General features: G+C 48.0%; 1 protein-coding gene across 1 annotated transcript in view; it reads right to left on the reverse strand.

The window, feature by feature from the left end:
* Positions 1-27,801, reverse strand: part of VIPR2 (vasoactive intestinal peptide receptor 2) — a 1,008,023-nt gene that overhangs the window by 506,540 nt on the left and 473,682 nt on the right. The window contains exon 3 of the mRNA XM_078663279.1: positions 16,643-16,750. Coding sequence (XP_078519405.1) covers positions 16,643-16,750 — 108 coding nt within the window. The remainder of the gene's footprint in view (positions 1-16,642; positions 16,751-27,801) is intronic.

Here is a 27,801-nt window from a genome sequence, read left to right on the forward strand (position 1 = left end):
TTGTAACTCCTAAAGATAATGGCATGCCTAGTACCGATTATGTCTAAATTATAGGACCCATTTTTAGAAATATATTGTGGGCAACATCACTGTACTGTCTTGTGGGGAGGAAAATAGACCGTCCTCCCATGGGGATGTGATAAAACTACAAATTACAGGGGCCATCTCCATGACAACTGCTAGGGCCACTATAGCCAGTGCACTTGCATTGAGTGAACATGGGCTGCTAGATCACGGCCGGTTTGATGGTGATGGCCGAGTTGGTTTGTAAAGCCCTTAGAGCCTGCTAGTCCCTGCCGCTCATATTGGTGTGAGACGTGCCACTCGTATTTTGCTCCAGGTTTGCGATATCTTGCAATACGTTCTGCTCAAAAACTTGCACCTTTAGGCCTACTAGGTTGGGTTGTAGACAGAAGGTGTAGGGGCATCTTAAATTAGTTGAGAAAGTGGGAGAATTATCTTGTTCGTTTGTTTCAAAAATATGTTTGGAGGGAGGAGCTTGGCGGGCATCCGAGATGGCCGCTTGAGCACAGCGCTCTCCGGACCCTCGCCGCTCCCGGCATTTTATCCTGACTGAATCCTGATTTCTTGCAAGGATCCTTGTGGAGGACGTTTGGCTGACCAGCCTGGCACCTTTCAGAAATTGATTTGGATCCCGCATTCCTGAGATATGGTGGTCTGAACTTTTAGCCTCCGCCCTTGAGGTGCCCCCGGGACGGGGTGCGGTTCTGTAGCCGTCCTGGAATTGAACAACAACGGCAGGAGATCTGGCCTAGTGGGTCCCCCTTCCTAAGTTTCAGTTTCGATTCTGTTCTGACTTGGGCCACGGGTGTGACTATCGAGTTGCGGCTGAGACCTGGAGGCAGATCGGCTGTTGGGTTTTCCTGCGGACTATTTGCTGGCTTGGCGACCTCTACCAGAGTTGTGCCCCTCATTTTTGTGTACTTTTGATCCTGTACTTTGGGAGTCGGGCCCGTCGACCCTGGTGGCTTGTCCTGTGACGCATCTTCAAAATGGCGGGCAGAGGGGACAGAGAGACGCGCAAGACGAAAGCACCTCTGCGCGGAGCTCCGGTTCAATCCAATGTCATGGATCGCTATACTCATTCTAAGGGGTCCCCCGGAGCTGCCCTGCCTGGTTCTAGTACAGCGTCCGAACGAGTTTTGGAAGAGTCGGCGGAGCCCTCCCTACAAGACATCATGGGCGCCATCTCGGGCGTGAGGGAATCCACCGGCCTACAGTACGAGGCCTTGGCTCATAAACTTGACACCGTGGCTATTGAGGTTAATCTGATTCGTGCTGATCTCGGCAAGACGAATGAGAGGGTGCAATCATTGGACATCAAATCGTCCAGTCTCACGAAGGACGTCTCGGAGCTCCAGACAGAAGTCGGCAATCTCCGTCGGGTGAACGACTTAATGACCCGACGCCTGGAGGATTTTGAAAATAGGGCACGTCGCTGCAATGTTCGCCTGGTTGGTGTACCGGAGAACCCTGAACCCCACTCGGTGGATCTCCTGGTTGAGGATCTGGTCTTGAACCATCTTGCCCCTTCCGGCCTTACGAAGTTCTTCACGGTGGAACGCGCACATCGTGTTCCAGGGGGCAAAGTTCGGCCGGGAGCCCCGCCGAGACCCATTGTAGCGAAGCTTTTTCATTATAGAGACCGGGACGCTATCCTGCAGGCCTCGCGGGTGAAGGGCCCGGTGGCCTTTGAGAATGCTACAGTAAACTTTTACCCGGACTTTTCCCAACAAGTTCAGAGACAACGGATGGAGTTTCGTGGGGCCAAGAAACGTCTTCGGGATCGGGGCTTACGCTATGCTATGCTCTATCCCACCAGACTCCGGGTCGAGTACAATGAGCGTACCCTTTTCTTTGATCGCCCAGATGCTGTTAATGACTGGCTGGACTCCTTGCCTGACCGTACTCCTGAGACTGAGTCCGCCGCTCACCCTGGTGGTGCCGAAGGTGGTGTGGAGATCTGACTGTTTGGCTAACATGTTTTATTTTGAATACTTTTTCAGGATTGTTGCCCGGCGTTCCTCTGCAATGTGATTATTTTCTCTTTCTTTTGTTAATTTTCGTTCTTGATGTTTGTCGGGGGCGGGTGGAACGGAGACCTTTCCTCCTCCGGGGTCTTTGTGTAGACTAGGGGTTATGGGGCGACAGGCACACTGCAGGTTGGGGTGGCTCTTTAGCTTTTTGCAGGGGTGCAGGGTGGGGGGTGTTTCCTTTCAGTTTGGGGGAGGGGGGCTGGGAAGTTCTTTCTTTTTTGTGTGTTGTTTTCAAGGCGAATTGCTCCTGTGTCTGCTGCTGTTTCTGATGTCTTGCTCATGGATGAGGGGTCTTGGCTCGGGTGGATGGGATGGGGGGTAGAGGGTTGAAATTTGTTTCCTGGAACGTTAATGGCCTGGGAGATCGTATTAAGCGCAGTGTGGTCTTGAATTGTATACGGCGTTTGTCGCCGGACATTGTTTTCATGCAGGAAACCCATTTGATTGGTAATGTTTGTAATGCAATGAATAGATGGGGCTACCGCCTTGTGGCGCACTCGGGGTTTACCTCCGGATCTAGGGGTGTGGGTATCCTTGTTCGTTCCTCCCTCCCCCTGGCAATTGACGAGGTGATTCAAGATGACCGTGGGAGATATACTGTCTTGGTGGGTAGATATGAGGGCCGCACCCTATCTCTCTTTAATGTTTATGTTCCCCCGGGTTTACAGACTTCTACTTTCACTGATTTGGGCCGTGTTTTGTTAGATCTCCCTGATAGTACTCTCTTCCTGGCCGGTGATTTTAATTCGGTGCTTTCCGGCCTTCACGATCGTCATCCCCCTAGGGATACTCCGCAGGCTCAGCAGTGGTTGGGTGGGTTTCTAGATACCTTTGGCCTTGTGGACTGCTGGCGACTCTTGCATCCCACTCAGCTCCAATACACTTTCCATTCTGGGGCACATGGCAGTCTGTCTCGGCTGGATTATTTCCTGATGCCCGCGGCCCAGTCGTCGGCGGTTCGTGAGATTTTGCATTTGCCAAGGGGTATTTCTGACCACTCGCCGCTCTGGCTTCGTTTCGAGGTTGGGGTAGAGGCGGCGGGCCGAGTGGCTCCAATTAACCCATGGTATCTTTCCTCCCCTGAGACTCGTACCCTCTTGCTCAAGTCCATGGATGCATATTTCCTGGAAAACGAGGGGTCGGTCCCTTCGGCTGTGTCCCTGTGGGAAGCCTTTAAAACTGTGATTCGTGGACAGGCCCTTTCCTTGATTGTTGAAGCCAAGAAGGCCGGGAGGAGGGAAGTGGTGGACCTTGAGGGGGAGATCTCTGCTTTGGAGGAAGAGTTGGAATCTGGTGTCACGCCTGAGAAACTCCATACCCTGGGTCTAAAACAGTTTGCATATAAATCCCTGGTCACTGACGCTGCAAAGGTGATGTTTCGTGAGCAACGAGGCAGATTGTACGATGTGGGTGATAAGGCGGGTAAACTCCTAGCGTGGTTGGACAAGAAAGAAAGAGTTAATCGTGTGGTGCCTGTGATTCAGTCTGCGAGTGGTGAGAATGTGATTGACCCGACTGCAATTGTTGATCGTTTTGCGGAATATTTCCGTGTTGTATATGCTCCCGTGTCTGTTAGGGACGTGGCTGACTCCCGCTTCCTCTTGCGCGATATCACTTTGCCCTGTGTCACCGACCTGGACCGTATTGCTTTGGACTCCCCTTTTACGAATGATGAGATAGCGACTGCTATCCGTTCGCTCCGTTCGGGCAAAGCGTTGGGCCCGAACGGGTTGCCTATTGAGTTGTACAAGTTACGCCCTGATAAGATGGCGCCGTATCTTCGCGCCATGTTTCTAGAATCTCGTGAGCGGAACATCCTTCCCTATGATCAGCGTCTGGCGACAATCGTCGTTATCCCTAAAGATGGTAAACCACGTGACCTCTGTTCCTCATATAGACCCATATCCCTGTTAAATGTTGAACCCAAGGTTTTGGCTAAACTTTTGGCGACCCGTCTCCTTTCGGTTCTCGGGGATTTGGTCCATCCGGATCAGTCTGGCTTTATCCCGCATCGCAACACTGCTTTGAATTTGCGGCGCCTTCACGGCGTGCTGGCGAGGGCGGGGCTTCTGACTGAACCGGCCATTTTGGCGTCCCTGGATGCCTCTATGGCCTTTGATACTGTGGAGTGGCCCTATCTATGGGCGACTCTTGAGAAATTCGGTTTCGGGTGCGAGTTTATTAGCTGGATTCAGTTGTTGTACGCGGAACCTCTGGCACAAGTTGTGGTAAACGGTAGAGTGTCGGCTCCCTTCACCTTGGGCAGGGGTACCCGTCAGGGTTGCCCCCTGTCCCCGCTGTTGTTTGCGCTCGCTCTTGAACCATTAGCGGCCTGGCTCCGGTGGGAACCGTCCCTTAAAGGGATTCGCTGGGCCCCGGACTTCGAAGACCGCGTCTCGCTTTATGCGGACGACATCCTTTTGTACCTTACTTCCCCTCGCAAGTCTTTGACTGTTTTATTTGACGTTCTTGTGTCCTTTGGCGCTAACTCAGGCCTCGTCATCAATTGGTCTAAATCCTGTGTGTATGTTTTATCTGGTGTCTTGCCTCCGCTGCCGAGCAGACTTCCTCTTCAGGTGGCCAGGGATGGCTTCAAATACTTGGGGGTTTTTGTTACCTTGGACTCGTCCCTTCGTTTTGATCGTAATCTCCTTCCCCCGTTGCTTAGGCTACGTTTGGACGTTGCCCGTTGGCGCAAACTTCCCCTGTCTCCCCTGGGTCGGGCGGCCCTGTTTAAGATGATGTCATTGCCGCGGTTTCTCTATGCTCTCCGGAATTACTATGATCCTATCCCTAAGTCCTATTTTCGGGAGATTGAGAGCCTTCAGAGGCAGCTTATTTGGGATGGGCGTCCGCGCATTGCTCTCGCGAAACTTTCCATCCCGTGGTATGATGGGGGCATGGCGCTCCCCGACATTAAGAGATATTACTGGGCTTCCCATCTGTCCGCTATCAATCACGCTATGTTTTCGCCAGGTCGTAATCCGGCGTTTGAAATGGATAAACTTCAGCTTCCGGGAGGTGACTTTAACAGGGTGCTTTATTCTCGCTCCGCTGGGCGCCATCTTGTGGGACCTACATTGACTGCTTTGACGGTGTGGCGTGCCGCGAATGTGAGCTTGGGCTGGGAGGATCGCTTGACGTTGGCGACGCCGCTTTATGCTTCGGAACGTCTGGGCGGTCTTTGGTCTTCCAAGGGTTTCGACCGTTGGGACATGATTGGGATTTCTAAGGTGGGGGATGTGTACTCTAAGGGTTCTGTGCGTTCGTTTCAGGCCCTCCAGGCTGACTATGGCCTGAGTGGTCGGGAATTCTTTCGTTATTTACAGCTCAGGCACGCCCTGGCTTCGGTATTTGCTCCTGGTGAGGTTCCGCCTGACTCTTCCCCCCTTGAGGACCGTATCCTTGATGAACATCTTCCTGATAGCACTATCTCCCTGATCTATAAAAAGTTGATTAACAATCGGACTGACTTATTGGCCCGACTTCGGGAATCGTGGATGGGAGATGGGTTAGAACTTGATGATGAAGATTGGCAATCAGCCCTCTCCTCCCCGAAGGAGGTGGCTATTCCGGCTCGTCTCCGTCTGGTCCAATTGAAGATCCTTCATCGGGTGTATGTGACGGGACCGCGACTGGTGGTGATGGGCTTTTCCTCCGATGGATTGTGTAAGCGTGGGTGTGGTTTGCGTGCTACTTTCCTGCATATTCTTTGGGAGTGCCCGATGGTGGCTGCTTATTGGGCGGCCGTGCTTGAAGTGATGACTGTGGTGACAGGGATGTCCTTGCGTCCGGAACCTCGTCGATGCCTTTTGAATGTTTGGGAGCCCACGGACTACTCGGTGGCACAGACTAGATGGGCCACCCTGGGCTATATGGTTGCGAAGCGAGATATTGCACAACTCTGGGGGGCCTCCAGGCCCCCTGACCTCTCGAAATGGGAGGATAACATGGATTGGTCCATGTTCCGTGAGAAAACTGTCTATGTGGCCAGGGGCAGACCCGGGGCATGGGTGAAGGTGTGGGGTCAATGGAACGACTACCGTGGCGACATTTGTACTCCTCCCCTTGTGGGCACTATCGAGCTTGCCCTGACTCCTTAGGCAAGCGTTCTTGGAACCTTTCATATAGGGGTTGCGCTGGTGTCTCCGGCCCTCCCCCCCCCCCTTTTTGTACTGACTTCTGTGTCCCTCCCCCCCCCCCGAGCTCCTTAGTGCTTAGAGTTTTGCTACTGTACTTCTGTTGCTGTCCCCCCCCTTACGTCCATTGAGCTGACTTTCAGTAATACACTTTCGCCTTTTTTGTGTGTGTTTGTTTTTTCATATAAATAAAATCTGTTTTTGTCCTGTAAATAGTGATGAGTATTGCGTTGTTGATTGACTCTTACCTCTGCGGGCGTATATTGTATGTGTCTACTCCTCTTTAGCGGCCGGCCCGTGTGGTTGTAGGCCCATCCTTGTACTTTTTTGCTTACTCAAATAAAGGTTTTTAAAAAAAAAAAAAATAAAAAATAAATATGTTTGAGTTAGATTTTTCTCATAAGGCCAAATATTTCACCCCGTAGTTTGAAACCATCATGTTTTGGGGTGGGGACGTACCAAGGCCTTTATTGAGGACCCTCAGCACATCTTCGGTCAGTTGATGCTGAGAAAGATTGACCACAATATTCCTCTCACTCGTAGCTAGAGGGGAGTTCTGCCCCCACTGCGTGTTATCCTCAGCGAGAACATCTGCCAGGTTGAATTCAAGTTTTGGCGGGCACGTCCTCGCCCTCTGCTCCTGTGACTGGCCCCTCTTTGATCTGTAAGGTACGGGGCCGCTGATAACGCCGGAATTGTTCATCGGTAGAGGAGTTTACTGAACAAGCACAGGACCTCTCTATGAAACTAGAAGAGCGTGCTTACCCTAGGAAGGTCATCAAACAGGCAAGAAAACGAGCGCTTAACACTCCACGCGCTGCCCTGTTGGAAAGGACACCTAAGAGTAGCGGAGATTGTATCCCGGTGGTCACTACTTTTGGACCACTATCAACCAAAATTAGACAGATCATTAGAAGGCATTGGCACCTCCTGACTATGAAAAGCATGAAAATGCCCCAACCTTGCTTTGCCTTTAAGCAATCGGCTGATCTTCGTGATCGCCTGGTTCACACGCGACCTAAACAAGAATTACGAGAGACCAACGTGCCACAGGGATACTTCCCATGTGGTCGCTGCTCAGTGTGTGAGCTTACTGCACCGGCTAAACGCGTTATCCTTGCAGGGAACAAAACCTGGTTTCTGAATAAATTCAGTAACTGCAATACCACAAATGTCATCTACAGATTTACGTGTCCGTGTGACCTACACTATATTGGTCTCACGACACGTAAAGTCAAAATCAGGATACAAGAACACATGAGTACTCTATGCATAGGGAAACTTACACTAAACTGGTGCAGCATTTTCAGGTAGTAAAACACACCCTGAGAGACATCCGGTGTGTAGTACTTGAGAAGGTAGTGGGCGACCAATACAAAATCGAAAACAGATTGAGCACCAGAGAAGCAAGGTGGATCTACCAAGAGGGGGTGGACTAACGGGGTCTGAATGACCTTATTGAATGGGGCAAAGTCAATGTCTAATGTAGTACATCAGACTCGTGATCCAGCAGCCCATGTTCACTCAACGAAAGTGCACTGGCTACAGTGGCCCTAGCAGTTGTCATGGAGATGGCCCCTGTAATTTGTAGTTTTATCACATCCCCATCGGAGGAAGGTCTATTTTCCTCCCCACAAGACAGTACAGTGATGTTGCCCACAATATTTTTCTAAAAATGTGTCCTATAATTTAGACATAATCGGTACTAGGCATGTCATTATCTTTGGGAGTTACAACCCCATTTTTTCTTATCCTTCTTCACCCTTATCTAAAGGATTCTCTTCACAGGAGGGGTGATTGATAGGGGGTAACACTAGTTGAAATCAACGCAACAGTTCTATTTTAAAATGTGTTTGAAAGTGGTGACCCAGATCCGTAAAGCACAGATAGTATAACCTTAACCGCTGGCCCAATAAAAATGACAATAGATCAGTGAGGGTCTGAGGAGGAGATTTACCATGTGAACAGGTCCAATGTTAGAGTTCATGAGTAGGGGATGACCTGTTTTCTGCCCCTTTAGCTCCTTTTTGTGCAGGGTATTGAGGACAGCAGCTTAGCTGTGAGAGCTTGATAAAGAATAGTTTTTAGCAAGTACAAACTCTGTCTGAGTTCACAGATTTCGTTGCATCAATTGGCACGTTCTTATCATTTCAGGGCCCAGGTGGCCGTTTCCACGGTTGTCATAATCACGAGAGTATGGACAAATTCTGTCTAGCTTTCACCGATGACCATATAGCATCTATACTGTCTGGTCCTTCACTTTTGCCTAATGCTCCTTTAAGTGGGACGTCATCAGCACGTGACGATTGGGAAAAATTAGATAGCACTAGGAAACTTCAAATTAGGATTGCGCTCCATGGAGCGCTCATGACTGAGTACTTGAGAGCAGGAGCAGCGCCAGCCAGCCTTTTGGTTCACTTTGGAATCTATTGTGAAGGAAAGAAGAGAACCATTGCAATACCATACCAGAAAGGCCCATCCTGTGTTCCAGAATGGCTACGAGGTTATTGTGATTGACCGTGTCGAATGCAGAGGAAAGATCAAGGAGGATTAGGAGGCAGGATTCAATATGGTCTAAAATTTTGAAGATGTCATCTGTAATGCGAATGAGTGCCAATTCAGTAACGTGACCACTCCTAAAGCCAGATTAGTGTTGATCCAAGAGATTGAAAGTCTCAAAGTGGGAGCAGAGTTAAGATTGAACACATTTTTCTAGGAGCATAGCCAGAGTAGGGCTGTTGGAGATGGGACGGAAGTTGTTGAGATCAGATCTGTCCGCATAAGTTGCTTTTAGAATGGGTGAAACCTCAGTTGCTTTTAGACATTCGGGGATCTTGTCTTGAGATAAGGAGGTGTTAACAATCTTTGGCCAGAGGGGGATGAGGGTCTCCTTGATTTCTTTAAAGACAGATGGTGGCAGTGGGTCGTTGAAGTGATTAGAAGGGTTAATGCTAAGAAGAGTTTTGTAGATGTCATTTTCACTGAGGGGAGAGAAGCAGCCCCACGTGGCCTTGTTCTTAGTGGTAATATGGTGAGGCTTTAGACTTGCATAGAGGACAGGATGAGCCATAGTCTCAAATGATGTAAGAAGGGACCTCTTTGCTTCACGGTCAAAATTGATGAGTTTAGTTTTCTCCATAAAGAAGATAGCCAGATCGGTGCAAGAAGGTTCATTGTCTGCTGAGTCGAGGTAATTGGGTGCTGTCACTGATTGCTGTTTGACAATATCAAAATATTTTTTAGGATGATTTGAGGCTTGTCTAAGTTGGGCTCTAAAATAATCGGCCTTAGTCATCATGGTATTTTATTGTAGGAACTCCTAACCGATCTAAGGACTTTTAGATAGTATACAGAAGGTTTGGTCTCCATAGACGTTCAGCTGTCTTTAAGTTGTGGCGATCAGAGTTTAGGTTGTCGTTGGACCAGGGTATGGAGATTTTGAAGGCAGTATTTTGTTGTTGTAGAGGTGCTATTGAATCCATGATACCAGAAATAGTAGATTTATAGAAGTCCGTGAGATTGTGTACATCAGTCAAGTCATCTTGGGAAGACAAGGCATTTTTACATTCGATCGGTAGATTTGGGATACTGAGTGGTCGTCATTGGAGGAGACAACTTCTATTAGTTGGTCAATGAAGAGGAAGTTATCACGAGGATGGTGGTAGAAAGTATGAAGTTTGCAAACAGGGAGGAGATTACTAGAGATGTTGAGGCAAAGGTATTCGGCTACGGATGAGGTGGAGGTCTCCATTTGGGAGACAGAGAGTGTGTTCCGGTGTATACAGGCTAGTCCACCGCCCTGTTTAGTGGTTCTGTCTAGACGATTATGTCATGACTAGGATGTACTAGGAGATCTAATATGGGGGTGGAGGAAGGATTTAGCCAGGTTTCCGTGAGGATGATGATATCTAACTCATTGTTTTGGATGAGGTCGAAGATATCTGAAGCATGTTTTTTTGCTGATCTACAATTGAATAGTGCGCATTACAGACAAATAGGTGTGTGTGATGTAGGAGTCAGAATGATGTTCACTTGCTTGAGGTTGTTGTTATTTATGACTCTGTGGTTTTTAGAGGGTTCCCTGTGTGGGTTGACTAGAATAGGTTGAATTTGGGCCATAGGGACCTTAGCAATTTCTCGAGTAATCAAGTTTGAGAGGAGTAGATCCTCGATATCACTGGCTGCAAGTTCAACCATCATTCTTCTAGAGCAGGGGGGTGTTAGGGAGGGGCAATATTTTAGAGATAGGGTGCCAACAGTGCTAATCAAGGCCATGGGGGGCACTGTGTGCAGCTTTCCTAGGGAACTAAGAGAAATTAGTAAGTGCAGATGGTCAGGTGAGAGGGCTATCAGTTCATGGAATTCATGATTGAGCAGGTTCACTTAGAGAGATAACTTGTCCGAACTCGAAACCATGTCTTAGTGTTGTTTCATGGAAAGGAACTGAGGGAAGGGATCCTGTGGAGAGGGGGGACCTCGAGTGATATCTGGATGAGGTAAAATGGAAGAGCGAAGGTCCTGGGGAGGGGATGCGTCCTTAAGATCATGCGGGAGTCCTGCTCGTTTATAAGGAATGGCAGGGGAGGGAAGGTTGGTAGAGGGCAAGTTGTGTTTTGTAATGGAGGTACTCAGTGTGTTAGGATAAGGAGGTATTGTTGATGGCATTCTTATGTGCTGCATCGGTAGAGAAGACTTAGAAAGTGAGACCCAGGATGAAGGAGCTTCAGCAGAGAGGGAAGGGGGTATGTCTTGAGAGGGCATCCTGATGAAGGAGATGCCAAGAATCTGTCTTGCTAACAGCGAGATGGGTGGAATATTAAGCCTGCCAACGGGTTGAGATGAAGGTAGCTTGGTGTGCGAGGCTACTATGGGGAATGGAGTCTCCACGGAGACATCTATTGATGAGAGGAATTGTGCGATCTAGATGTATTCCATGAGACGGAGGGAAAAGTCAACTGACCTAGAAGGGTGTATAGAAGGATCAGAGGATTTAGCAGTCACTGCTATCTTGAGGGTAGGGAAGATATAATCCATTTTAGCAAGGTTGGACTTAGAAGCTTGTATGAGAATGATACCATTATTGGTAGTGGAGAAGTGTGGCTCAATGGTTAGAGCGGCAGACCCTGATGCAGAGGTCTAGCTCGGGACCAGGGTTCAATTCCCCGCCTCGGCGGGTCTTGGGCTCAAAAATTCCACGGACCTGATAATTCTCACCTCGGTGCCTATTCCAATCATGGAGTCCCACTCTGCAACTCTGGGCAACAGCTTGCTTAATCTCCACAACGGCCCCCACAATGCTAAGGATGCCTGGCCTCCACCTTGAGGGTGCCCAGGAGTGGACACCTCACAGGGAAAGCCAGGATGGATTCCACAGCGGTATTTGTACAAGCGCCTTGAGACCCTTGCAGGTGAGTAGTGCACTATACAAGTAGCAATTTACATTTACATTTACATTGTAGAGAGAGATGGTGGCATTGGCTTTGAGGAAAAGTAAGGGTGAGGTTATTAATTTGAGACCGTAAGGGGTTTTCCTAGAGACCTTTATTCGAAGCATGGAGAAGATGGCCTTCCACCAGCATGCCTGTTTTCTGGTGTACAAAATGAGGTCATTAGTAAGAATGCCCTTTAATGGGCAGAAGGAGACATCAGAGATTAATGTTTCAGGTCTAGATTTGAGTAGTCGGTGTTTGGTTTTTTTGATGCATTTTTTGAGAGGTTTGGATGGATAGTTGATAGTGAAGGCATCCTGTAGGGTCAGGACTTAATTTCATTCTGAGAGAGGTCCATGATGAGGGTTGAAAGGCGGGACCACTTTTTGTGCTCAAGGGGGTGAGAAGGAACTTGAATCAGAAGGTAGGTAGTGGTCAAAGTGAAGCAGGCAGCAGATTGAGCGAGTAAATCAGATGGTGATAGTTAGGTAAGTAAGTGATTCTATGAAAGACTACAGGTGGAAGTGGGTGGAGCTAGATAAAAAATACAATCTAATAGAAGATGTTATGGGAAGGACCATTCCAGGGTTGTGGAAGAGTTGTGAGGAAGTCCTACCTTTAGCTTTACTGCAGTGTTAGATGCACAAAGATCGGTCCTACGACTTGGAACTTCTTAAAGAATGCTCTGCGAAGAAATTTTGTTTGGGAATGGGGATGAGAGAATTATATACAGGGGTTGCAGATGATGATCTACTGACCCCTCTCAAATGTTCCACAATCCTGATGTTTTAATTGTTAGGGGATTGCTCAAATTAAAACAGGCCATTGCTCAGTGAAGATTTCCAGTCCTCATTCAGCTGTTATGTTGAAGGACTGATGAAAGTACCCCCATGCCAAGATGGTCGCTGCTCACGTTGAATCCGTCCTCTTTCTATTGCTATGAGGAAGAACTGGTGAGGACCTCTTCTCTTCTGGTTCTATCAATACAGGAAGTTTTAAGATGGCTGACTAGGACCAGATATGGAGGAAATGGTGCCTATCTAGAGGTTCAGCTAGTGAATTATCTTATGAAAGGGCAGGGTGTGCAGAGGTGTTAAGGCTGATGGTTCTCAGGGAGCAAGCAACCAGCGGTTCAGTCGGCAGAAGGGGCAGGTCCGAAAGGATTCATGACCCCAACATCGATCGTCAAAATGGCTGTCTCTGCTGTTCCGAGGGAGCTGTGGGACATAGGCAGGGTGTGACTCAACCAAAGCTTAGAGGTTCATGATATAACCATTGAAGAAGCGAAGATTAGCTTTGCCAAGTCCTTTTCCTATTTGAGTATTTTATTTGACCAGGAGGGCTTGTATAGACAAGCTATTAGTGCATGGAAGCTCCAATTCATGAAAACTACTACAGCTCTGTGCAATTACTCAAACAAATGTGGCAGAAAACCGCCTAAAGAACTATAATGATCTATAAATCAAAATGTTTATCAAAAGCCTTATATGGGGCAGGGGTTTGGTGAAACTTTGAATGTCAACCTTTGCAATTAGTGGAGAATGCCTTCTTAAGGTATCTTCTAGCCTTACCTAGCAGTTGCTCCTATGTATGCCATGCTGAGCTCGGGCTACCTTTTTTTAACTGATTTAGCCAAGATTCAGCCAGCTCTATTGTGGCATAAGGTTTGGTCCATCGAGCAAAGTACCCTTAATCGTGTGATTATTAGGGATTGCCTTAAATCTCACTTTGCCTTTCAAATACTGTGGCTAAATTATATTTAAAAAGTTTTGAGTAATATAAGGGATCCTGAAATTTTTGTGACCAGCCTGAAACCTTAGAACACATTGGGAGATAGAATTTTAAAATTGATTGTTTGTTATTAATGGAGGAGTCCCACAAATTCTGGAACTTTCCCTCACAGACATATGAGGAAAATGCATGTTTTAAGACAATGTTTGATGTTTGCAAAATATTCTGGGATTTAAAACCTTTCTCCATGCTAGTCACACCTTCCTGACACTCATGGGTGTCCAGTTTTCAGGAATGTCTGCATTTAGGTTTACTTTAGTGTCAACTGAGCCCGGGCACAAATACTGCAGCTCCCCACATTGTCAAAATTGGTCAATGTGCAAGGCAAATATTTGGTATCTCCCTGTTGCATTTTAAGAACTTACCTATCTCAGGTGATAGGTAAAGCCACACAAGTGGGGTACCGTTTCTATTGGCAAAAGTACAGGAAAACATAATAGTCTATTATTAGGGGTGTGAAAAATTCTCTTCATTTGCGAATTTTTGAAAAATATGTGAAACAGGAACAATTATGCAAAATCTAATTTAGAGCTATATTTGAGCATTCAAAGTCTCAATCGTTGAAGTAAGGACTCATTTCACACTACAAAAAAGTTAAAAAACACAGTTGCCATGAAAAACAGCCACTCACATTCTGGTTGTTTGTGGTGTGACTATGCAACGTGGTGTAATGGCAAAATTTAAGGAATTTTGTCTCATAATTGTAATGCAAGGTTTCTCAGATACTCGAATTATGCCAGCCTAATTTGAATTTTGCCCGGGGCTAGTTATTGTTATTGGAATTTCTCTCCATGTTTGATTCAAATTGTAAGGTAGTGTGCAAGATGGTACACATTTTGCAAAAAGCCCTCTGATCACAAGAAAGTACGGGTAATTTGAAAATCACAGCTGTATAAGTAATCACTATTCCTAAATTCAGTACAATTTTAAACTGAATTGCTTTCCTTCATGCTCATTTTTAAAATGTATTAGATGTAACCATGTGAATTGTTGCATCGTTAATACACAAGGAAATATCATTATAAGCTGCAGCTTAGTTATAGGCTCTGGGTTTCAAATGTTTTTGCACAACAAACAAATAATATATATCTCTGAAACCCTTGGGATCTGGAAATGCAATGGTATATTACTTTTCTAAATTGGGGCAAACATTACAGACGAATATGTCTCCTTTCATTATTTTTTCCTACTTATTTTCAATAATTTTTATTTTCAAATATTAGTTATTTTGGAGAAACTTTCACTAATTAACAGACTTCCACATTTTGTCTATTTTTCACAAATGTTTAGCATACTGGGTTCGCCTATGAGTTTCTCATCCACCTACAAACTGCAAGAACGAAGAAACCAAATACAAATAGCGACATCATTGCCACCACTTAAAAGAGTGCAAAAACCGTGGTTAAGGTGTTTTTTTTTTTTTTACAAATCTGCTTGTTCCTGAAACCTGGGAATTCGTTTAGTTTAGCACAAAAAAACATTTATAGATGCCATTTTTAGAAGAAACTTATGCTTTCTTGTGCAACACTTACTCCCACTTAAAAGCAAATGCTATATTTGGTCTATTTTCATGGTTCTCTATGTTGGAGCCATAAACCCTGCGCATCTTTTGAATCCTCATTATATGGGAAACAAGAATGCACGGTTGTCCGGAATACTTTTTGTGTAAGAATAGTTATAAAGGATTAACCACGAAAAGTAGCAAACATCAAAAAAGAGCTCAGCACTATGATGGCAGGGCGGTAAGCTTCGCAAACCAAGGAGTTAAGATAAAAAACTAGTTTTCTCTTGCTCAACACCACTTTTTAATCTGTAGTATATTTTCTTTATTTATGTAAAGCGCTTTAGAAAAGTTATATTAATGATAATATAAATAGTGCTAACTCAAAGTTTTCTGTTGAAACCTGGGTGCAAGAAGCTGTGTCTGAATACAGCCACTTGTGTATCACTTGAGGCAAACAATGTGGACAAAAAGCCTCCTTGGTACCATATAGCAACTAAAGAAGTATTTCCTTGCAACGTGAGTGTAGTGTCTGCTTGTCCTCGCTACCCAACCTCCTGGTGGTCCGCGTGGACAAGCAGAGACCAACAGAGGTAAAAAAACAATCTCAATTTAAAACATGACAAGTATAAAAGGTTCTATGATACTAAGCATTCTACTAAAGAAGTGACATTAAATGTTGGAAAATGGGTCAAAGTTAAGAAACCTGGTTTCATTAAGAAGGGTGAAAGAATGTTCAGTGATCCCAAACGTGTTATTGCCCTTAGGAAAAATGCTGTCATTTTAGATGATAGGAAATGTTGGAACCTCAAAAGAGTAGCATTGTACAACAGTAAATGTAAATTAAAATGTAAATTGATACTTGTATAGCGCACTACTCACCCGCAAGGGTCTCAAGGCGCTTGTGCTAATACCGCTGTGGAACCCATCCTGGCTTTCCCTGTGAGGTGTCCACTCCGGGGCACCCCCAAGGTGGAGGCCAGGCATCCTTAGTGTTGTGGGGGCCGTTGTGGAGATTAAGCAAGCTATTGCCCAGAGTTGCAGAGTGGGACTCCATGATTGGAATAGGCACCGAGGCGAGAATGATCAGGTCCGTGGAATTTTGAGCCCAAGAACCGCCGAGGCGGGGAATTGAACCCTGGTCCCAGGCTAGACCTCTGCATCAGGGTCTGCCGCTCTAACCATTGAGCCACACTTCTCCACAGTCCTTCTTCTAATATTGATGACGAAAACGAATTTTCAAAAAAATATAGTTCAAAATCCGCTCCTGTGTCCTGTGATGAAACCAAAGCAGAACAAATGTCTTCTCCCATTAAACATCAGGTTGTCAGGCAGAAAAGACTGGTTAGACGTCCAGATATTTTGAATGATTATGTTTGTACTTAAATTGTGTTTTGTTGCAGGGGAGGAGATGTGTAGTGTCTGATTGTCCTCGCGACCCAACCTCCTGGTGGAGCGCGTGGACAAGCAAAGACCTCAGAGTGTTATTATTTAGATTCACCCATCGCGCGTGCCTTGTATACCTCGTGCTAGGCACATAACTGGTTATACAGTTACATGCATGTTTCAAATGTTAAACGATGCTCAAGCAGATTGTGGATCCTGACTTTGTGCTGTAGCCACTGGATATGCTATCCGGTTAAGTTTTATGAAATAAATACTTCAATTCAATTTGAATGTAAGTGTCTTCACTACAGTGAGTTACATCGATTTAATGTACAGTACCTGTTTTTTTGGAGAAATGCCTGAAAACATTTGGGCATGCCACAGTGACAATTTCGCCAATCTCTGCTGGGCGCCAACAGGTAATATTATCCCAAATTCCTCTGCAGCCTAGAAATAAAAGTTTTAATTTGAAATATGAAGCAATGAAGGAAACACACATTTATGTCTACATGTCAAGCACAGGGTAACAATTTGTAAACAATCATTGCAGCAAATGTCTTATGAAAAACATCAGAAAACTTACAAAGTTTTCAAGTTCTGGTTATCAACTTTAGCTAAAGACGAAAACAACAATTAATCAAATGGTGGGGAGGATTCAATTCAGTAACAAAACACTGCTGTGCCACTGATATGATAGAAGGTGACTAGGTTGAGTTATTGTTACAAAGATTTAGGCAGTCATTTAAAGCTGGCTGGCCTGCCTTTTTGCCAGGAGTTTTTGTAAAAAGTGCTTCTCCTGACAAGACTGTAAATATTTTTTCCATCTTCAAAATCAACCCCCAAAAGCAGACGTTTGTCTTTGAACATTTTTAAATCAATGTTCCTGATATGCAGGGATTTTCTCCTAGCAAACATATTTTTCTCTGGCCTAGAACATTATATATTTCACGGTGCTCCCCGCAGGAATAACATTGTGCGCATGACATCTATAAGCCCACCATCACATGCTTTCCGGTATCCTAGAACTGGAGATGCTGTTTGTGATGGATGAGTCAGCTGTGGCTCTGAAGTTGGAAAGAGAGTTGTTCTTCCACCTTTAAATCAATCAATCAATCAAAGCATTTGTATAGCGCGCTACTCACCCGGAGGGTCTCAAGGCGCTGGGGAAGAGAGGGGGGGTCCGCTACTGCTCGAACAGCCAGGTCTTGAGCTGCTTCCTGAAGGCGAGGTGGTCCTGGGTCAGGCAGAGGTGAGTCGGGAGGGAGTTCCAGGTCTTGGCGGCGAGGTAGGAGAAGGACCTTCCCTCTGTGGTGACTCTTCGGATGCGGGGGACGGCGGCGAGAGCGTGGCCGGTCGATCGGAGCTGGCGTTTGGGAGCGTAGAAATTGAGGCGGCTGTTGAGGTATCCTGGTCCTTGGTTGTGCAGGGCTTTGTGTGCGTGGGTGAGGAGACGGAAGGTGATTCTCTTGTTGACCGGGAGCCAGTGCAGGTCTCGCAGGTGTCCGGAGATGTGGTTGCGACGGGGGATGTCCAGGATGAGCCTTGCTGAGGCGTTCTGGATCCGCTGGAGTCTCTTCTGGAGTTTGGCGGTGGTTCCGGCGTAGAGGGCGTTGCCGTAGTCCAGTCGGCTGGTGACGAGGGCCTGGATGACCGTCTTCCTGGTCTCGGTGGGGATCCACCGGAAGATCTTGCGTAGCATGCGTAGGATGTTGAAGCACGACGAGGAGACGGCGTTGATTTGTCTGGTCATGGAGAGGGATGAGTCCGGGATGAAGCCCAGGTTGCGTGCGTGGTCTGTTGGTTTGGGTGCGCTGCCCAGGGCAGGGGGCCACCAGGAGTCGTCCCAGGCGGAGGGTGAGGATCCCAGGATGAGGACTTCCATCTTGTCCGAGTTCAGTTTCAGGCGGCTGTTCTTCATCCATTCGGCTACCTCCTTCATCCCTTCGTGTAGGTTGGCTCTGGCGGTAGTGGGGTCGTTGGTGAGGGAGAGGATCAGCTGGGTGTCGTCGGCGTAGGAGATGATGTTGAGGTTGTGCTGTCATGCGATGGCTGCGAGGGGACTCATGTAGACGTTGAAGAGGGTTGGGCTGAGCGAGGAGCCTTGAGGAACGCCGCAGATGACTTCGGTGGCTTCTGATCTGAACGGTGGGAGGCGGACTCTCTGTGTCCTTCCGGCGAGGAAGGAGATGGTCCACTGCAGCGCCTTCTCCCGGATTCCGACGTTGCTGAGGTGCTGTACTAGGGTACAGTGGCAGACGGTGTCGAAGGCCGCGGAGAGGTCTAGGAGGATGAGGGCCGCTGTTTCTCCGTTGTTGAGCAGGGCTCGGATGTCATCGGTGGCTGCGATCAGGGCGGTCTCGGTGCTGTGGTTGGTCCTGAAGCCAGACTGCGAGAGGTCGAGGGATCCGTTCGTCTCGAGGAAGGCGGCCAGCTGCTTGTTGACGGTCTTCTCGATGACTTTTGCGGGGAACGGGAGCAGCGAGATGGGTCGGTAGTTCTTGAGGTCGGAGGGGTCGGCTGATGGCTTCTTTAGTAGGGCGCTGAGTTCGGCGTGCTTCCAGCTCTCTGGGAAGGTAGCGGTGACGAAGGAGGTGTTGATGATGTCCCGCAGGTGGGGTGCGATGACAGCGTCGGCCTTGTTGAAGACGTGGTGAGGGCAGGGGTCTGTCGGAGATCCGGAGTGGATGGTGTTCATCGTGCGGATGGTGTCTTCGGTGCTGATCGGGGTCCAGGCACGGAGGGTGGTGGTGGGGGGTGGTGGTTCGGTCGTGGCGTGCGTCGGTTGAGTGCTGAAGCTGTTGTGTATGTCCGTGATCTTGTCGTGGAAGTATGAGGCGAGGGAGTTGCAGAGGTCTTGCGAAGGGGTGATGTCGTTGTTTCCGGCGTTGGGGTTGGAGAGCTCTTTGACGATGTTGAAGAGTTCCTTGCTGTTGTGTGCGTTGTTGTCCAGTCGTTCCTTGAATGCAGTTTTCTTGGTGGTGTGGATCAGTTGGTGGTGTTTTCGGGTGGCGAGCTTGAGGGTAGTCATGTTGTCCGATGTTGGGTCTCTGCGCCAGGCTTTCTCAAGGGCTCTGCAGTTCTTCTTCGAGTTCTTGAGTTCGTCGGTGAACCATGGGGCTTTTTTGCTGCCGGGTCTGTTAGGCGGGGTCCTCAGAGGGGCGAGGTCGTCTGCGCAGTCGCTGATCCACATCGTGAGGTTGGTGGCCGCTTGGCTGGGGTTCGCTGCGCTGGTGGGTGGGTTCCTGCTCAGGGAAGTTGCGAGTTGATCGGCTGTGATCTTGTTCCAGCTTCTGCGTGCAACCTGTTGCTGGTGGTGGTGGATCGTGGTCCTTTTGAAGCTGAAGTGGACGCAGCTGTGGTCCGTCCAGTGGAGTCCGGTGGCGTGGCTGAAGGCGATGTCCTTGCTGGAGGAGAAGACGGGGTCGAGAGTGTGTCCGGCGTAGTGGGTGGGGGTGGTCACCAGTTGCTTGAGTCCGAGGTTGGCGAGGTTGTCCAGCAGGGTGGTGGTGTTGCGGTCGTTGTTGTTCTCCAGGTGGAAGTTGAGGTCCCCGAGGAGGATGTAGTCAGCGGAGGGGAGGGCATGTGGGCTGACAAAGTCGGCGATGTCCTCGCTGAATTGTGTGCGTGGTCCCGGGGGTCTGTAGATGAGGGTGCCTCTGAGGGTGGTCCTGGGGTTGATGTGGATCTGGAAGTGCAGGTGCTCGGCGGGTGCGAGGGTGTCGTCGGTGTTGGTCGTGATGCGGATGGAGTTCCTGTGGATGATGGCAATGCCTCCTCCGGTCTGGTTGACGCGGTCCCTCCGGATGATCTTGTAGCCGTCCGGGATGGCGATGTCGGGCGCTGAGGAGGCGTTCATCCAGGTTTCCGTGAGGAAGGCGACGTCTGGGGCTGTGGTGTCGAGCAGGTTCCAGAGCTCGACGGCGTGTCTGTGGACCGAGCGGGTGTTGAGCAGGATGCAATTCAGGTGGCTGTTGCTGATGTTCGTCGAGGTCTTGGGAACTGCTGGAGTGGTGGAGGTCCGGATGCAGGCGAACTTGCAGGCGTTGCAGCAGAAGGGTCCGTGGGTGCGTCTCGGGGTGGCTCGGTAGCAGCCCGGGAGTCTGCCGGCGTTGAGTGCGTAGAGGTCGGTGGCGGCGTAGGTCCGGCGGGAGGGCTGGTGGCTGCGGGGGCCAGGGGTCCTGGCACTGGGCGCGGTCCAGGCTCGGACGGGCGCAGACGGGCTTACCTTTGGCGCACCTTCGGCGCTCATTCGGCGCTCCCGCTGCGCGCGTCCGCTGCGCGGTCGCTCTGGGGGCGTCATAAGAAGGGAGCCGGTAGGGAGGGTCTGCGGGGAGGCGGGAGAGGGTTAGCCAATCGGCTGGCGGGGGGTGTGGGGCCGCGGGCTGGCAGCGGCGGGAAAAAACGGGTGCGGGCGGCCCTGCGGTGGCTGGGGCGCTGGAGGAGGGCGGAGGGAGCGAGCGGCGGCAGCAGGCACAGGAGCAGGTAGGTACTGGAGCGGGAGGCAGGAAGAGCGTGGGGGCAACCAGGCCGGTAGAGGCGCAGTGCAATGGAGAATCAGCTCATGTAGATTATTTGAATGCTCTATTAGAGTCATTTGGACGCTTTAATGATTGTTTATAGTCATCTACAGTACAATGGTGTAAGAATAGCCCCCTCAACCCCTGCGGTGGCCTGCCCCCGAGCTCCAATGGGCCCCTTCATCACTGTGCACGGGTGGCAGGAACCTGGCCTGAGAGCTCTTCACTGGGGCGGGTCCGTGGGAGGCTGCCTACATGTACTTTGCAGGGCGCCCTTCAAGTTTTTTTTACGTCAGTGCTACAGTACTTCACCAACACAAGGGACCCTGTGCTAACATATGTCTATTCACTAAGGATCTCTTTACAAGTTAATGATACAGCAGGTTATAGGATTTACCAATCCATTGGAATTACACGGTTCCAAGTTATAGCAATGGATTTTAGCTGCTGAAAGCAGCCACAATCTCTGGTTGAAGCTTCATCGGAGAAAGAGGTATAGGTTTCCGCAGTATTAGAAACTTTGGGGATCAGAGTCACCGATTAATGGGATGTAGGTCTGAATTGTCATTAAATGTATTATCTGCAAAGTTCAGACAAACTAATACTATTATGCCATGGACTCACTCAAAACATTAGAATACATTGAAATGTAATATTTAAATTCCCACTCTCTTTTGTTGCTGGCTTTTAACAAACCATAGAAAGAAATAGCTCAATAGCCATAAAGTCATGTGCACCACTATACTCTACGCCACTCCGCTCTACGTCACTCCACACCACACTATTACACTTTACGCCAATCCACTCTACATGACTACACCATTGACTCTTGGGTGCACTTGCCTGCAGTTTTCTTGGTCCCGCTGTCCCGTTGTCCCGCAGTTGGTCTCCCTTGGTCTCCCTCCACCGCTGCAGCTCCTCACCACTGCAGCGCGGCCGCAGCGAGGGGGGACCACAAATACCGGGAGCCTTAGCGGCAGGAAGCCGCCACCGCCTATTCCGCACCAGGAGGCGCTTAAATTTGAGGAGAACCCCTGCGTCGCGGGATCGCGCGCGCGCCGTGCCGGGCAAAGACCGGGCAAAGCGCGGGCCGTCTAAGGCCATCGTAGGCCGGAGGAGGCTGGGCTGGGCCACCCCCCTAACGAGCCACCTATCTAGTGAGACACTTTATTCATTGTTTGTTGCTTGAACATTGCTTGTATAATTGTATACAGATACTTGAGTATCCAATACTCGATAGCTATCCCTGATTGGGTAAGGTCTACCAGGGAGTCAGACTATGGCATTTCGTCCGGGAAGGGGGAGGAAAGTGGCGCCATGTTCTATTGGAGGAAGTGTTACTGGGACACTGGATAACTTTATAACGAGAGCCGCAGTTGTCCTGGAGCGCGAAATCGCTCTCACTGAAAAGCGCCTATCCTTGGAACCCCTATGCTCGAAGCGGTCGTCCCTGGGCTCTATAATGTCTGCAAAAACCACTGAATGACTAGGTAGCCAGATTCTCAATGGAGATAGCCTCTTAGAGATAGTACGGGGTCGGTAGGGAGCCTAACTGGTACTTTGATGAACACTTCAACAGATAGCACCAGATCTGAAGAAAGTGGCCCTGCAGTACTAAACACCATTAATACTCCAGTTGATCCCCCTTCCTTAAAATCTACATCACGAACTGCACAAACGGGTAAAAGAAAGCGGGGTGGTGGCCATCAAAAGGGTAGCTGCCCGAAAGTGACCAAAGCAACTGGGGAAAGGGGCCCTGTACGGGTTTTTTGTGGATCTAAAGGCAGCCTTTGATCTAGTGCCTCGTCATAGGCTGTGGAGTGTCCTGGGGGAAATGGGGATGTCGTCTGACCTATTATCGTTGATCGTCCGCCTGCATGAGAGTAACCATGCGCGGGTACGGTGGGGGCACGGGGGGAGGTGACGGAGTCATTTCCCGTGGATAGGGGAGTGCGACAGGGTTGTGTGCTTGTGTTAACGGGGTGGCTGGTTTCCTCTCCGCGGTACCCCTGGATGCCCCGACGCTGGCAAATGAACATATACCTATCCTCATGTTTGCGGATGATACTTTCATTATGTCCAAGACCCCCAGTGGACTGCAGAAAGCCTTAAGTAGGTTTGAGGATTTTTGTCTCGTGCGGGGGCCTTACCATTAACACGGAAAAAACAAAGTTTATGTCCTTTAATGAACATTGGTCATTCCGGGGTAAGGTATATATGAACAACGTCCCCCTTGAAAAAGTTGATGCTTTTACCTACTTAGGAGTGATGATACAGGCAAATATGGGGTGGTCAAAACAAATCGATATGGCCACCATAAAGCACAAGCAGCAGGCTGGGATTCTTGTAACTAAGTTTAGATCCTCATTGTCCAAACCAATACGCCCATTGATGGAAATCTACGGTATGAAGGTTCTAAGTTTAGCGCTCTACGGAGCAGAGCTCTGGGGGTTTGCAAATGTATCATCACTGTCAGTAGCTGAAAACTCTTTTTTTCAGAAGGCTACCAGTGTCCCGAAAAGAACACCAATGTACCCACTGTTGCTCGATCTGGGTAGAAAAGCAGTACCAGATCTGGCGAAACTCCGTCCTCTCCTATATTGGAGAAGTCTGTGGTGTACGGCTGAGCTTGCCCATTACGCTAATGGCCTCAAAGATGTAATGGTGACCGATCGATTTCATAAGATCGGATGACAGGGAAATCAGGGCGCTGCTGGAAAACCTAGGCTTGTACGAACTGTGGGCCGATCCCGTTAATGCATCTTTTCCTTCTAAGAAGACCCTGAAGGAGATGTATTGGAATAAGATCACGGTTACAGCATGCACAAATAGCTCAGCAAGACATTTGACTGGCCGATTTCTCGAATTTAAGATTAGGCCTGTACTTGAACAGTATTGGGATCTTATTGAAAAACCATTTGATAGAAAGTTGTATTTTCAATTGAGGGTAGGTACATTACCCGTTAGGTCATTTACATGTAAATGGGCAGGGGCCGCTGAGAAGGTGTGTCCAAAATGCATAGAGGTGCAAGAAACAATTAGCCATCTGTTGTTTTTTTTTTGCTCGCTGTATAAGAAACCTCGTGCCATGTGGGTAATACCAATTTGTAAACTGTTTGGTTTTAGTAGGCATGAAGAGGCGCTGAGAGTATTAACAACGGACTCTTCACCACCAATTGCAATTGCAGTAGGCAAATTCTTGGGCTGGGCATGGATTATCCGGGTAAAGGCACTCTGTTAGGGCTGTTTATGGCTTTTAATCCTACAATGGTGTTTTCGTATTGCAATACTCGCAATGAACTGAGGTTTTAGAATATCTGATGAATATTGTTGATTATCAATTTATTTTATCAATTTTAACTAGAGCCTTATCCGGCAGTTACGTGAGGTTTAATAATATTTTTAAACTGCTTTTAAAATTTGTAATATTTATTGTCTTAAATTGTGTGTATCTTGTATGTTGTGCTTTTATGACAAATCTGTCGAATAAAACTATTTTGACTTGACTTGCCAAAACAACTAATAAAGGGGGGAATCCCGTGACATCAGTAAAATCAACTCGAAATATTACTTCTACGAGTCTGCCCACTAAACCCCCTCCTATTTCTACGGCGCAGTTGTCCAAGGGGTCTCTCTTAACCGTACAAGCCCCAGAAGGCTTCGTGGCACAAGTGGAACAAATACTGAGTACTTTATGTTACCACTTATAAAAATAATTAAAATAATAAACGAGAACCTGGGGAAGCTCGAACGAGCCACTACAAATAACTCACAAACATTGGCCATTCTGGTAGCTTGTATGCAGGAAATTGATCCCGGGACATAACGAAAAAAAAACAACAGGACTAGTAACAGCTCTCCACACATAACGCCATCATCACTAATTGAAACATCTATAGTGCCCCAAAAATCAATCAGTAGTGAGGGTGGGAAAGAGGCAGAAAGGACAAAACCGTAAAGCAGGAATAGAACACATCATGGGAGTAGCGGAGAAGACAAATCCTGTAGCTTTAGATCGGGCTGAGGAAAACATAAATACAGTCAAGAGAATCAAAAGCTCAGAATATCTACCAGTTATTGACCTGACGCCCCAATCAGCCCCGCTATTGATTATTCTGGGTAACGTACCCACTCTCCCTGATGGAGGTAAAGAGGACTACGGACAACTTAAAAACAAGGTCACACACTGGTAGGCTTGTAACACATTAGCTGGGCATCGTGCTATGCATAATGTTATTATGGTCCACCGCGTGCCCTGGCTGGGAAGCTCCAAGAAATCACGAAGGGGTGACTGCATAGTGGTACATTTTAATAACCCCCTAGCAGCAGAAAGTATACTCATGGAGGTAGAATCGGGTGTGGTGTTTAGGGGCCAAGGTATAGAGATCCTCCACTTGGCTTTTTCTACAGGGTGGGGAGTGAAGAGCAATATAATTTGATTCAGGGACACTGGGTACGTCCGTACAAATTGAGAGATCTACCCAGGTCTGGCCTACCTCAATTTAGGTCAGTAGGGGATAACCCACGGGGGGCTTACAAACATTCCCAATTCCTGCTGGGCCCCAACAGATACGCAGCTCTTTCAGGACTCAATGACTGCGACTGACTACGAGAAAAATCAGCCCCCATAGTTAGCAACTGTGTACCCTTTGACAATTATGATACAGATGCAGGTCTTGTCCTGGACATAGAGGCATTAGCATTTCATCCTGAACTATCAGACACTGTCCCAAGAACAGGGTTAGGAGAAGATGACCTCCAAGGGGTAACAATTATTGATTACTCTGGGGAGCAAATCACCATAACTCGGGATAACCATGATAACGCTCTGGATTACAATGTATTGTCTTGGAACATCGCAGGGTTGGTGGGAAAGATCGCAGACCCCTATGGGTGCAGTTCGTCACTCACTTTTCTATAATCTGTCTTCAGGAGACGTGATTGGTTGAGTGTAACCTTTCCCTGGTCGGGTCAAAAGCATTCTTTGTGCCTGCAACACGTGTTAATAGTGGCAGAGCAAGTGGGAGTCTGGTAATCTTTACCTCCCTTGCTCTGAGATGTAACACCAGGGTTATCGTGTCAGTCCACAGAGATATATAGGCAACGTCTTAGGACGGCGTAACACCAGCCTGTGTGTGATAAATTTCTATAATGCTGTATACAATGATGTAGGCTGCAAGATAACTGAGTTGATTGACTTTGTAGAGCAGTGTTGTAGCCCATATAGAAATAATTTAATGATCACAGGCGACTTTAATGTGCATCCGTGTGGTGACCCTAAAAATACAGATATGGGGTCAATGGGGTGCTCACTGATACAGGGTCTTCTTTTGAGCATTCCACACAGGGAAATGTCCTTAATGACATGCTTAACAAATATGACTTTTACCCTGCCATGAGCTACGCTCCTTTAACTAGTAGACAAAGGGAACCGACATTTAAAGGCCGCGGGGAAGGATCATTTATAGACCACATACTGTTCTCTAGGTCCATCTCGTCTTTCCTGAAGGGGTTCCTGATTGCAGCAAGCGCCTATACTGACCACAACCCGGTGTGTGTGAATTTAGGAGGTAATTTATTGAAGAAAAAGGATTCTATATCAAACCCTGTTCGGTTACAATCAACCGATGGTAAGCGCCGGTTGAAATGGACCCAAGTAATCCCGCCCCTTTTTAACGAAGCAGTTAAAGACGCATGTGCGGCGGAATTTTCTTGCTGCATGAACATGGATTCAACCGCTCAGGGCACCCTTAAAGCATTCGAAGAAATTGTCTCCAAGGTGGGGAACCTGCTATCTGCCCAGGGGAAAAATAAGGCGCATAGTGATCCTAAATGGTTTAGCCCCATTTGCTCCAAAGCTGCAAGAGATCTCAAGGCGGCCCTGAAAGAACTCCCAAGGGACAGAGAACAGATACGAACTCTTCGGCACAAATATAAAAAATTGCTAGCAACCCGTAAAAAGGAACTAAAAGAGGCTACGTGGAGGGAGCTTCTAGACCCTCTGACTCTCTCTAGTAGCTCCCGATTCTGGGAAATCATTAATAGACCACTCTTTACAGTGGAAAGAGTTGAGGAAGTGGGTACCAACATAACTGAGGAAGAATGGGTATCTCACTTTGCTAATATTTTTTAAAGTAATCTTCCCCTGGTACAGCCGACAGTTAGGGCTTTGAATAAGAAAACAGTTGTGTTCACTGCAGGGGAGGTGGAGGACGGCATTAATAACCTTACAAACAAGAAGGCGCCGGGCCCAGATGGTGTCCCGCCGGACTTTTTTAAATCAAACCCCTGTTTCTGGGCTTAAATCTTGGTTGCAGTTATTAATGCCACAGCTAAAGAAAGCTGTCCAAATTCCTGGGGAACCTCTATCATTGTGCCAGTGTTTAAGAAGGGAGACCGTGACTGCACTATGAACTATAGACCGATCTACCTCATCGACTCCGTAGTAAAGGTTATAGGAGGAGTCATCTTAAAGAGATTTACTACCTTGGCTGAAGATAACAAGATCATCTCAGACATCCAGTTTGGGTTTCGCCCAGGCCATTTGACTATGGCACAATGTCTTAATCTCTACCTGATCCTTTAAAGTACACCATCGCCCGCCCAGGGACAATCTATTTGGCCTTTATGGATTTGTCATTGGCTTTTGATTTCGTCAATCGGGAAAAGCTGTGGCAATCCATGAGGAACATGGGGGTGGGCACAATTTGGTGGACTTTCTGATGGAACTACATAGAGATACACGGGCAAAGATCAGATACGCTTTTGACCTCAAGGTGAGCAGGAATTTCAAAATAGAACGGGGGGTACGACAGGGGTGTATTCTTGCACCATTTCTTTTTAATCTTTATATTAAGGACCTAGAAGGAACTCTGCGGGAGACTGGGGCCGATTATCCATATGTGGGACGCCGGGGACTGCCCGTCTTGCTCTATGCGGACGACGCCGTCCTCCTGGCACGTACCCCTAAAGGTTTACAGG

Source organism: Lissotriton helveticus, chromosome 10 (assembly GCF_964261635.1).
Source record: "Lissotriton helveticus chromosome 10, aLisHel1.1, whole genome shotgun sequence".
Taxonomy (NCBI): domain Eukaryota; kingdom Metazoa; phylum Chordata; class Amphibia; order Caudata; family Salamandridae; genus Lissotriton; species Lissotriton helveticus.